The 13,296-nt window shown below is 40.1% G+C and overlaps 1 protein-coding gene across 1 annotated transcript in view; it reads right to left on the reverse strand.

Annotated features, from left to right (window-relative positions):
* Window positions 1-13,296, reverse strand: part of CNTNAP5 (contactin associated protein family member 5) — an 865,582-nt gene that overhangs the window by 397,349 nt on the left and 454,937 nt on the right. Inside the window, exon 8 of the mRNA XM_017544214.2 lies at window positions 12,229-12,493. Within this exon, the coding sequence (XP_017399703.1) occupies window positions 12,229-12,493 (265 nt within the window). The remainder of the gene's footprint in view (window positions 1-12,228; window positions 12,494-13,296) is intronic.

The following is a 13,296-nucleotide window of genomic DNA, read 5'->3' on the forward strand; positions in this document are numbered from 1 at the left end:
AACCCTACATCACCAACACCATCCTCCATCACCAACACAACCCTCCATCACTAACACCATAACCCTCCATTACCAACACCACCCTCCATCACCAAAACCACAACCCTCCATTAGTAACACCACAACCTCTTATCACCAGCATCACAACTCTCCATCATCAAAACTACAACCCTCTATTACCAAGATTGCCAGCCTGCATCACAAACACTGCAAGTTCCCAGCACCAACATTACAAACCTCCATCACCAATATCACAATGCCCCCTAAACCAACAACACAGCCCCTATAAACAACACAACCCTCATCACCAACACCACAACTCCCATCATCACCACAACCCTCCATCACCAACACCACAACCCTCCGTCACCAACACTATGTTCCTCCATCACCAATGCCACAACCTTCCATCATCACCACCACAGCCTTCCATCACCAACAGCACAGCCCCATCACCAACAGTACGTTTCTTCACAATATGGGGGGTGGGTGAGGTAAAGGGTAAGTTTGGTGGGAATGGAAATTCTTCCTTGGCTCAGAGCCATTGAGTTAAAGAAATAATTTTGAGGTTGCAGGGCCTTGATACACTCTTGTACTCTGGCTCTCTTTTTCTCTAAACCCACCAATTCCTCCATAAAATTTCTAACACATCTCTGCACTTCAAATGTCACCACATTTTACCATCTTATTTTTATGTTTTGAAGACAATATGAAAAGCAAGATCATAATGTTTCAAGGTGTCAATGAACCTTTGTAACCGAGTGACTGTTCAGGACCCTTAAGCATCAGCCATGACTACCCTAGGACGTTACAGCTACAGACAAGAACAAAAAGAGAGCCCAGGCCAGAGTAGAGTCCCCAAAGGCTCTGTTCCTAACACTGAAGATAACTTGTTAATGATATTCTTGATGGCTTTATTCATCTGCTACTCCTTGCTAAAATCCCTACCACCTACAATTTCCAGAAATTTCGACAGATTTCTAAATTTCTCTAAACCTATTACATCATCTGTGAATTAGAAACAAAACTGATTGGCTTGACTTGAAAGTTTCTAGGCTCTATCTTCCCCCAGAAAACTCAATTCAGCCGTCTTTCTATGTCCTCTCACACATGATCTTATTTGACTATTTAAAGGTAGCTGTCAACTTTTGCTGATTATTCTCACAGTCAACTTTTGTGAGAATAAAGTGGGCAATATATGAATAATTGAATAAGACAGTCTGAAAATGTCAATCACATAAAAGAGTATATTATCATTACTAGTAGCATCGTGCTACAATTTAGAGCCTGAGTTATGTTTCCCTTGTACACCGTTTTTCCATCAATTATCAATTTCTATTAACTTTTCTCTACATGTAGTAGATTGAATACACATATGCCTTCAAATTCCCTCGCTTATTTTGTTCTACTCCTTATCCCTGAAGCTGGAAATTTCCGTAACGGTCCCCCACTTTTCCCAACCTCCTTTCTCTTTCTGATAGAGGACACCTTGCTAGATCCAACTACCTAAAGACCAAGTTATCATGTACCTCATGACAAATACCCCTCCATTGGGTCATGGAGCTCAGAGAATGAAAATCACCCTGCTTAGCTGGACAATCTCCTCTTTCTGTAATCAAGTGTCCTTCTGTCATTTCAGGCTATAGTCCAAAATCCTTACAAGAATTCCCTACTCCCGCTAGACAAGTGTGTTTATTATGCTTCGAGTAAACACACTTAGTGAATTAGGGCTTCCATGCCCAGCCTCTGCTCCATCCATATGCTGCCCTTACCATTCCCTGCTATAGATATCCATACCCCAATCTTCCAAGGCCAAGTTTTCATGTCAGCAAATCCTCTCCTAAATTGTACAGACAGAGAACATATGTTTTATTACTTCCTATCACAGCCACCTAGCACAGAGCAGGGCATATAAAACGTGCTGAATGATTGATTGATTGAATACATGAATAAGTTAATAAATCAGGAAATGAATGAAGCAGGCTTTCCTTGACTAGACTAGTGCATGGTGATTTCTCTTTCTAAATTCCTGTAGCATCTGCTGTCTGATGATTTATTTAGTTCATAATATTTACTGCCTTGTGGTATTAATTAACAATCCATGCATGTAAGTCTCCTCTTCCCAGTGGGATGACAGGTACCTGGGAGTCAGAGTCTGAGTCATGTTTTGGGAACCCCCAGCATCAGCAGGGCAGCATCCTGCCCTCTCCAAATGCTCATTGATGGATTGAGCATCAGACCAGCTGAATCTCCACTGCCAAGTGTCAGCAGCAGGCCCTCTTGTGAGCATTGGCCATAAATCACAGGTTAAACCCTTCCTAGTTATTAATGCCTGGCTCATATTTCAAGGTAACCTGGATCCTGAAAACCCTTGATCAAGGCATAAAAGGAAATCATCTGGCTTTGCCATCCGCTAGGGTCTGATAGGAAGTCACAATACATTTGCCGTTGATGGTGAAGGTGTGGTTTCCTTAGTATAAACTTGAATGCTGAGATCAAACATCCATAGGCTAAACATTAAGATAAACTCCAGAGAATTATTTTCCTAATCTCTTCAAAATATAGCACAGACTCTGGAGTCCCTGACCAAAATGCTCCTTCATCCTTTGTCCTCTGGGCCCCAGGCATCTAAGCCCCCAAAGTCTTACGCCTCTGGTTTTTGTTCTATTTCTCTTCTCTTATTAGAGCATCCTTTCCTTCTCTCTTCATTTGGCCAAATTATACTTATTCTTCAGAACCAAGCTGTGATATCCCCCCCTCTAGAAAGTCTTTTCTTTCTCACCTGTCCTGTTGCCTCTTCCCCATGCTTCCCCAGTGACCCAGGCACATGTCCTATCATTCATAAATGCCTTTTACTGCCTCTTCCAACCATGCCTATGAGCTCCTGGACGGCAGTACCTCACTCCCAGGTTCAAACACAGTACCCAGTGCAGAGTATATGCTCCAAAAGGTTCCTAAAGCCAATGGAAGCAAAGCAAATTATATGAGAGAATGTCAAAGTAAAAGATACAAAAGAAAAAGGGAGGTGGTAGCAGGTTTACAGTAAGATAAATCTGCTATGGTTTTAAAAAAAATCTAGCTCCTGTAGTGCCTGTTTTGAGTCAGAGATAAAGAAAAAGAGTGAGGTAAGAGATGGAATGTTTTGATTGTCATTATCCAAAACTTAAAAAGCTGAAGATGCTCAAGAAATTACTACTTTGGTAAACACTTCCAACCTTTGCTTGGCATCTTAAAGTTCACACAGTTGCACTTCTAGTTCTGTATAACATAAAATGCTTCATCATGTTGTTATCTTCCGAAGCTCAAACTCTGTGCTCAACCAGACAGCTTGTTGTGACAATCACAGCCCTGTGGCTATCCACTTATTTGCCCTTGCTAATGAGATTTTCTCATCAACATTATCTTAGCTCCAATACCGAGGCATTCATGACAACTTAATTGAAGCAGAGGATGAAGCTTATGGCCTCATCATGTTTATTTGATGTGCAGGTGGTGGCTAGCTACAAATGGCTTCTACGAAAAAGGGCAATATTCGGGAAGCAGCTCTGTTAATTGTAGGCCTGTAGCCTATAAGCATCTGGTTGCCAGCATTCCATAGGGTGGGCACTTCCATCTTACACAATGCAGCTCTCCATCTTCCTACCTCTGAGGCCTCCTCTGCCCTTTATCTAATTAGTACTTCCCTGAGTATAACTCATTCCTAGGTATAGCTCATTCCTAGGTATAGCTCATTCCTAGGTTTGACACATTATGCAGCATATAATTGTTGTAACAGGAATGTTTGTTAAAAATCACTAACCCTTTTTCCCTGTTAAAATTATGTCCTTCAGAAATGTTTTAAAGGCCAACTCCACTAGTTTATTCATGCGTGTGGCAAATAGCTGTGGAAGACAGGTGGTAAGCATGGTGTTGGACCAAGGCTTGGGAAAATAACATTCTTGTTTCCATGGATGCTTACATCTCTAGTAATGGAAAGGCCATTGAACAACAATTAAATAGACATCTTAGTATACATTGCATGAGCTGAATCGTGTCCCTGCAAAATGCATAGGTTAAAGTCCCAATACCTAGTACCTAAAAACACAATTGTATTTGCAGACAGGATCTTTAAAAAGGTAATTGTGGTAAAATAAGTTTCCATATGTTTCATGTCCTTATGATCAGGAGCTATTTGTCCTTATGAGCAGAAGCTATTTGAACGGAGAAAAGACCATGTGAAGATAGAAAAAAGACGACCATCTGCAAGCAAAGAGAGAGGCCCGCAGAAGAAATCAATCCTGCCAACATCTGGATCCTGGATTTGTAGCCTCTAAAACTGTGAGAAAATACATTTCTGTTGTTGAAGACACTTAGTCTGTGATATTTTCTTATAGCAGCCTGAGCAGATGAATACATACATATATATACACACTTAGGGCAAACGTTACAAAGGAGAAAAAAGAGAAAACCAAAAGAACAAGGTACCTGGCCTGTCTTGTAAAGGTTTCTTGAGAAAATATCAATTGAGATTAAATTCTAAAAGCTAAGGGGGGTCATGTCAAGCATAGCTACAGGATTATGTATTTTATTTAACGCAAATGCAGTCAATGCTCAATAATCATCAAATACACATTCATTATGGCTGTTGATCCAAGAATCTTATCATACTTTGAATGAGAGATAAGCCAGTCACAGAAGTCGACTGGCTATAGAAAATTAACTGATAAAAAGAATGGCTTACTTTTTTTTTTTTTCTTTTGGAACGTCTTCTCTCTAATTAGTACATTATAAGAGTGAAACATTATAAGGTGATTGTGGAAATACGTTAAACACTATTGCTTGCTCCTAGGAATAAATGGGATGAGCTGAGATGGCATCACCAATAAGCCATTTGCCTTGACTGTAGACACTTTTTCATGGTATTTTCTTGATTTCTGGCTCTTGGCTGGCCATGTTGCCTTTTGTCCAAAGATTCTGTCCGTCCCAGGTGATCAGCTTCCACCTTTTGCCTTTTCAGCTAATAATCAGCAAGTGGTGCCAGCTGCCAGGGTCAGATCTCTCAGTTTGGATTCTTTCCCCTCGCCTTCTGGATTTCATTCTATTGTCTTGAAAATGTAGATTCACCCCTTAATGCCGAAAATCCCAGTCTGAGTCTGATGCCTCTGGTGACTTCAAGGCAGTACACTGTACATCTGGGAAGCTCTGGGGAGAAGATGCTTTAACAGAATCCAAAGTGGGCTCTCTGCCTGCCTCACTGCTGCTTGCTTTGCCTCCCGAAGAGATATTCACATATACCAACCGTCAGCTATAAGAAAGCTGGTCCCATAGCCAAAGACCCTTGCTGTGTCTCTGCCTGGTTTTCTCTCTGCATGAAATAGCTTCAATACTTACAACTAATATCATTCCTCTATTAACATAATTTGAAGGCCTAGTATATTTTGTTTACCCTCCTACCAATATAGCAAACACACACACACACACACACACACACACACACACACACACGAGTAGTTTACTGTCATCTAAGAAAGGTTCCAAAAAAAAATCCTATTTGCATTTGGATATGTGTCTCCTAATTCTCTACAGGTTGTGAAGAGCCATAGCATGACCTGTTTTTAAGATCATGCAAACAACTCATCCACAAAAACCGTAGTATCAAAGAGGCCAAGTTTACTTTTCTGACTCCGCAAAGTGCACCAGACTCTTGGGAGCTGAGATGCATGGCCTCTGGAAAGAGGCTTGGCTTTGGGTACTCCCAATCAATTAGGACCACCTATTGCCAGTTTCAGAAGAAGAGCCTTGGATTGATGATTTCTTTGAAGATAATAAGGGTTGGGGTTGGCCTACAGTTTTATTTCAAGCAATCATGGATAGTGCTTGAGGGAGCATCCTTGATTCTAGACTGATCCTCTCCTTCAGCAAGTGAGGACAGTGAGGCTATGGCAACAAGACTTACTCATGTCCTGCATCTGATTAGAGCACAGCTAGGCTGGGGCATGACCACTGAAGCCTGAGTTCAAGCTCTTTGCCCAGACTATCAGACATTTTAAGAAGCACTACAAAAAAACAAAAACAACAAACAAAACTTAAGCTAAAACTCCATACTTCCTTCTTTTGATTCTCCTTACCTTGTATTTTCCCATCAGAAAAATAAAAATAACATTGAAATGTCAGATCACTTTCAAATAATTAGAGTGGTGCCAGTTTTCTCTTAAGATTGCTTACCATTTTACATGACATTCAAAATATTCTGCCCTATTCCTCCTGAGAAAACAAACCAAGTGGTCTCTTTTACCTTTATAAAATGTCCTGTTTTCTTAGTAATTCAGGTTGTTTTGAAAATACTAAACTCCATTCTAAGCATCTCCATAAAAACCTTTAAAATGACAGCTACATCTTTCATTAAAAAACAGAACATAACATCTATTGCTCAATGAAAGGGTGTGGAGTTTGAGAGATCCTCATGACCACATGACCATGTGAGTTGACTCCATGGCACCTGGTACCTTATGAAAAGTAAGAAAGAACTGGAAGCTTAAAATGTATAAATTAGGTTATTCAGGTACTTGCTCATTCACTGAAGAATTGCCTAAGCGGCTTTTCTGATAAGGTTCACATTTCAATATGACTCGTAGAAGGTGTTCTCTGCTTCAGTGAAACTCATGCGTTTCCACGTGGGGCGAGGATCAGGTCTCTCAATTTGAATTCGGAGAGAGCTAACCTTGATTCATGGGGCACAGGGGAAATTAGAATGGGAAAGACTGCACAAAGTAGGGCAACGTACTTAGAAGTAAGTAGATAGGCCCTTACTGAGGTAGACCTTACTTGGTAGCCTTCATCCTTAGATGATAATCCTATTAAGGAATCAGTACTGAGCACCAAAAAAATCTGAAGAAAGTATGACCTATTTTCTCAATGAATGTGTGTGTGTATGTGTGTGTGTGTGTATACGTATATATATATACATATACACATATAATTTACCCTTTTTTTTAGGTAGAATCTCACTCTGTCACCTGGGCTGGAGTGCGGTGGTGCAATCTCAGCTCGCTGCTATTTCCACCTCCCAAGTTCAAGCGATTCTCCTGCCTCAGCCTCCTGAATAGCTGGGACAGGCATGCACCACCATGCTCAGCTAACTTTTGGGTATCACCATTTGGGTCAGGCTGGTCTGGAACTCCTGACCTCAAGGAATCCACCTGCTTCAGCCTCCCATATTATTTGCTTTGTAATAGTATACAGTTAATTTTAGCAAAGTACACAGAAGTTTATAAAAACAAGAGACTTCCAATCTAGTGTGAATTCCAAGTAACACAAGAATAAGGCTACCAAGTAAATGGTTTTTGAAAGATGCAGCTTTAGACCTAAATAGCCACTTTCCTTAAAAGGATTTTGCAGATTTGTCTATAGATATAAAACAGTTTCTTTACATTTGAGTTATTTAAGTAACAGACAGTCTTAACAATGGATATGAGAGCAGCAAGACACTGTGTAGAGACCATGAACTTGGAAATTCTAAGGAAAAAGCTGAGATTGAACATCACTTTGGCTATTTTAATGTAAATTTGGAATCTCAATTTCTTTCTATGAGTGTTGGTGTACTAACCACTGTATAAGGTTTTGTGAGTTTTTCTACAGTTTTGTATGACAAGGCTCTAGCACAATGCCTAACTGGCAAAAGGTCAGCGATGGCTGCTAGTTCGACTTCCACATCACTTACAGTGAAATGAGGTCTTCTACCTTATCTCATACCCACATACATAAGGCTTGCCAAAAAAAGGAGATGACAAAAATAGATAATAAAGAAATATACAAGACAGGGATACCACTGTTGTCCTTCGTCTTCCTGAAACTTCATCCCTAGAATAACTAAATTCAGATGTCTTCTATTTTGAGGATGAATTTAGTTTGCACATCTCTCCTTGATCTTCAATGCAAAGAGCCCTAAATAAAAACTACTTCCTTCCTAAAAAGCCATGGACAGTGCACAAAGCTCTGGGAACAGGGCTGAAGGCACAAGGCATCATTGTGCTGTCCTTTCCAAAGGAATTACCTTCTCTTTTAGATCCAGGATGTTATAACTAGTCTCAAATAAACCTTGTATTTTCTGTCTCTGACCCATTTGTGACACACCAAGTGTCAAGGATAGCCCCGTTGGCCTTTAAAAACTATAGGAACCATTGTCATTATTTTTTCACTGTTCATATGAGATGCTAATCTCTTATAAAGTCAAAATAAGTTCAAGTACTTTAAAAACAAGTTTCCTCAGAAATGTAAGGGAATAGAAAATTGTTTTTGTTTGATTATTTGTTTGTTCTTCCTCCTCCCAGATAGGAAAATACCAGAATACACAAAACCTTGATCCATTCCCTCCCCCCGCAAAAAGTTCACATTTTCCAAAACGTAGAAATTCTCCTTAGGATAGAATTACACAAGAGTTTTTGAGAACTCTGGTTACACATTTTAAAAACTTCTTTTTGCTAGTTTCATTTTCTGAGAGGTGAGTCTGAAATAACTGATGATTTGTTCCCTTTCTGAGCTGAGTAAAGTGGCAGCTCCTACCAGACTCTCTTTCGGTCATAAATGCATTTTAATGGACTGATAGGTGCTTAATAATACAGGCAGCACCTGGATTTTTAAGAGCAACGTGCTACCAGGGCCTTCCTTGCATTAGAACTACATTTTTGATCTGAGGCCTACAAGTCTCTGTACTCAAAAACAACTCACTGATCAGAGAGAAACAGCTCAGTTCCAGCTCACATTTTTCTTTTCCAAATAAGGAGGATTGAGGTTTGACTTTTATAATTCTGAACATGAAAAATACTATAATTCTAAGTGATTAACTCACCTCCATTACTGGAAATCTAATAAATTTTATAAAAGTCCTCTGACTGCATGAATTCATTCTTAACTTTTATGACTTTGTAGAATGAGGCCCCTTCCAGCTATATGTCTTGAGTTAGCATGGAAGAAAGAAAAATGTGTTAAATAGCTACTCAACACTTTGTGCAGTATTTGAGATATACTACCTCATTTAATTGCCTGCACCAACTTATAAAGTGATTTTTTTTTCATCTCCTGTGATAGGCAGTCTCTAAAATGACCCTGAATAATCTGTGCCTGCTGATACTCATGCCCTGGTGTTATCCCCTCCATTTGAACACGAGCTGGACATGTTTACATGCTTCTAAGGAACAGAATATGGCAGAAGTGATGAGATGCCATTTTCAATATTAGATTATAAATATAATGGGTGTTTTTTCTCACTCTCCCTTGGTGGCCTTCTGGAGAGGCTCATGAGGAAAAGCTTATGGAGGAAACAAAAATATTTCACCCCAAAATATACTTATTTGACATATTTTGGGAGGGCTGTTCAGAAAGCAGTAGCCCTGAAAAGCTGTCTCTTGTGGGGACTTGTATCTGTAGAGAAAACCTGCATCGATACATCAAGGCTTTCTGTGAGGCTCTCCCTTGTTCGCATCTATGACTAAGAGTCTGACACGTTTAAGAATCTGAAAAACACATTTACCATTTATTCTCTTTAAGGGCTGCTACCTGTATGACTTTATCTACATCTTAAGTCCACCTTGGCAAACAGAAATTCCTCTTCTCTCCCCTCAATTACCTGTCTTACCACATAACCTGATTTACTACCATGCCTGTGTTCTTTGTTGTTGTTGTTTTGTTTTGTTGAGATGGGAATCTCATTTTGTCATCTAAGTGGGGATGCAGTGTTGTGATCACGCCCCACTGCAGCCTCGACCTCCCTGGGCTCAGCTCATCCTCCTACCGCAGCCTGCCGAGTAGCTGGTACTATAGGCATGCATCCACGTGCCCAGATGATTTTCAGTTTTTTGTTGAGATGGCGTCTTCCGTGTTACTCAGGCTGATTTTGAATTTCTAGGCTCAAGAAATCTCCCCATCTTGTCCTCTCAAAGTGGTAGGATTACAGGCATGAGCCACCGTGCCTGGCCCACAACATGTTTTTAGCCATGCTCCAAACCCCTGTTCTTTCTGTAATATCAAGATGGCATAAAAGCAACAGTCAACTGTCATTTCTTTGGGCTTTTATATTTTGTATGACTTTGTGACTCTTGTGACATGTGTATGCATTTTTCCTATTAATTTGTCTATTATTAATTTGTTTTATAGACTGAAGTTATTATAAATAACTTGAGGGGAAAAGTTAGAACTTTCCTACATGTGGAAGTGGATTTTCTGAGGCCTACCTACAGCCACACGAGTAAGTCTGGAAGATCTTCCTCCATTTAACCTTGCCATGCATGCAGCCCCCATTGGAAATTTGATTGATAGCCCATGGGTGACTCCAAGCCAGTCACGAGCCAACTGGCCCCTGGATTTCTGATCCACAGAAACTGGGACGTAATAAATAATGTTTTCAACCATTAAATATTGCTGTCACTTGATATGCAGCTACAGGTAACTAATACACTTCAGTTTACATATGAGACAATGTTTATCCAGGGCCGCAGGAAAGGAAGGAAAAAGGGTATTAAACTTGATTGTCTGAATTCCAGACCCAGGCCCTTCTGCTATGCTCAGGGGTTCAGTGGGCCATTTTGTTCACTTATGGACATTTGAATGTCCCCCAGGATTTGACAAGACCAAACCTATGAGAAAAGAAAAACAGCTTCAAGCAGTATGAGCTATGTGAGTTATGCAAAATATATCAAGCCCAGAGAGATGTCAGTATGAACGTTATTCACAACCTTCCCCTGAGCTCGTGGCATCCATACTCTGGGCAATTGCTCGGTCATTTTTATCCTAACTAGCTGCCTCAGTCATTACCTTCTTTCTCCTGGAATCTGTGATACAAAGAACAGCGCCTAGGCAATTTTTAGCTGTTATGATTTTAATGTAAATTTCTGATAAACAACATAGAAACTGCTGCTTTTTCTTTTCTTTAAAAATCTGCTTCTAACTGCAAGTAATTAGAGCAGAGTATACATTCAGAGCAACTTGAATCTATATTCTCAGCTTGCGATCCTCAAGCTTGGCCCAAGTGAACTATCTATTATATGAATATTGCCTTAGCTTCTTCCTTTTAGATCAACAACTATTAAGTCATATCCTTTACAGTGTAACTCAATTTTTGCTAATCTACTGGGTAAAAACCCACACAGTCCAGTTGAGACAAAAACATCTAAATCAAATTATAGTATAATCCATCATGGATGTTGACCTATGGTGAAAAGCAGAGGGAGATTTTTATTCAGATTGTTTATTTCTGTAGACTTCTGAAATAACTTCTTGTATCACCATACTGCACCCCAATGCCTGCTCAATCCTTGGCATGTGAGATTTGACCTCAATGAGTATTTGTCAACTTAGTAAATACACCGCTGCTTGAAGTGCGCCACATTTTGGTAATATAACAGACAGAAAAGGAGAGAGAGGTTTTCACTGCTCCATGTTGAAGCAGCAGCAGCTGGAGGAACTAGGGTGTTGGAAAACATGACTTGTTTTCATAGACCTTTACGTATTGCTAGACAGTAAGATTTGTGGTACATGGCAATGAAAAAGGGCTTCACAAACTTTGGCCAGTTGAGGACCAGTTAAAAGTTTTGCCATTCCCTGGTGCCATATGTACTAGCATTTACTAAATACATTTAAAGTATATGTGTATACATACATATATTTTTATATAATTCTTATAATTTACTAATTTTTACTTGAAATAGAATTTGGGGGCTATAAAAAATCCCATGGTAATATGGTTCAAGAGGAGAATATAGACTTGGAAGTCAGATAAATTCAGGATAAAATCCCAGCTCCATCACTTAGGAACATGGGATTTTGAAGTGATTGCCATGATTTCTGAATTCCTCATCTATTAGGTAAAAAATAGTAACTTCCTTCAGTGAGCCTGGTGAGGGTTACATATGATATATTCCATGTTTGTAGAGAACCTAGCAGAGAGCTCTATAAATTGCCTAGATTATGCTAAATGTTCCCAGGTAAGGATTCTTATTCCATCTTTATATTGAGACTGCTAAGAGACAAATTTAGGCATTGATCAAAGTTGACATAGCTAATTCTAAATTCATTGTTTTGTTTGGTTTACTACTAAAAAAAAAAAAAATCTGCCCCTTTAGACTTGGAGTAAATTTGTGAATACTGGTCTAACCCACATCCTTGAAATTTAAATTCTGTATGTTTCTGTGAAGACCTCAAACTTTGTTGACTTGGTTAAACAAGAAACCGATCCAGAGTGGCAGCAGACAGTACCTGTGAGGATTTCAGCTACACGTTCCATCATTTTCTGAATCATGAGTCTCAGGATTCCACCCTCCAGGCTCAGCAGCAGGGTCCCCGAGCCCTCAGACAGCTCTGTGGACAGAAGCAGACCATCCTTGTTCCACGTTCGAAACTGGAAACTCACTGAGAGCCCATCAATTTGGGGGGTGCCGGGCAGTAGCAAATAGCTGCCACTGGAGCTGACAAATGTGATGGGCACAATCTGTGGTTCGGAGCAGGAAAAAGTGACATTGCCCTGGAAAACAATAAAAGTCAAACATATAAAAGCCATTTTTTATTCTGCAATCTGACAGCTGATATAAACAATCACCTGGAGCTGACCTTAATTTCAGGATCATTCTACATTCAGTGGCAAGATCTTAAAGGAGAAAAAAAATGTCGGCTTTGTTCAGACACACTCACAAGATTGTCTTCTATTCTTGTGTTAAGGATCACAAGTCTATCTGCAAAAAGGGCCATCTGAGATGCCCAGAAGGAAAGGGGATGGAAGCACCCACACTTTCTAAGGGGCATAATTATAATTACATTTACTCATTATATAAATACCTATGGCAAGTCAACTATGTGCCAAGCTCACAATGTGGAACGTGCTAAAAAAAGGGATAGATGCCTGCTTCCGTGGGAGCCTGGCAGGAGAAATAACTGGACAAGCAAAAAAGTGAAAATAAAACAAAGGAGGGAGCGAGGGAAGGGTGGAGTGAGGGTACCTTGACTAGCAATTCCAGCAAAGGGCACAGTTTCTGCAAAGCCTTGAAGAAATTAGCAAAACAGCATCTCTACGGAATTCCAGGGAACCTGCCATTTCTAAGCAGTTAGTGGGACAGAAAGGGCCAGGCAGCATGAAGGAGGTAAGTCTGGAAATGTGAGTAAAGGCAGAGCTTGAAAGCCCTCTGATGCTTCCTGAATAGCTTTCATTAAAACTTACAGTGCCCAGCACTTTGGGAGGCTGAGGCGGGTGGATCACGAGGTCAAGAGATCGAGACCATCCTGGTCAACATGGTGAAACCCCGTCTCTACTAAAAATACAAAAAATTAGCT

The sequence above is a fragment of the Cebus imitator genome, unplaced genomic scaffold, assembly GCF_001604975.1.
Source record: "Cebus imitator isolate Cc_AM_T3 unplaced genomic scaffold, Cebus_imitator-1.0 Scaffold167, whole genome shotgun sequence".
Taxonomy (NCBI): Eukaryota; Metazoa; Chordata; class Mammalia; order Primates; family Cebidae; genus Cebus; species Cebus imitator.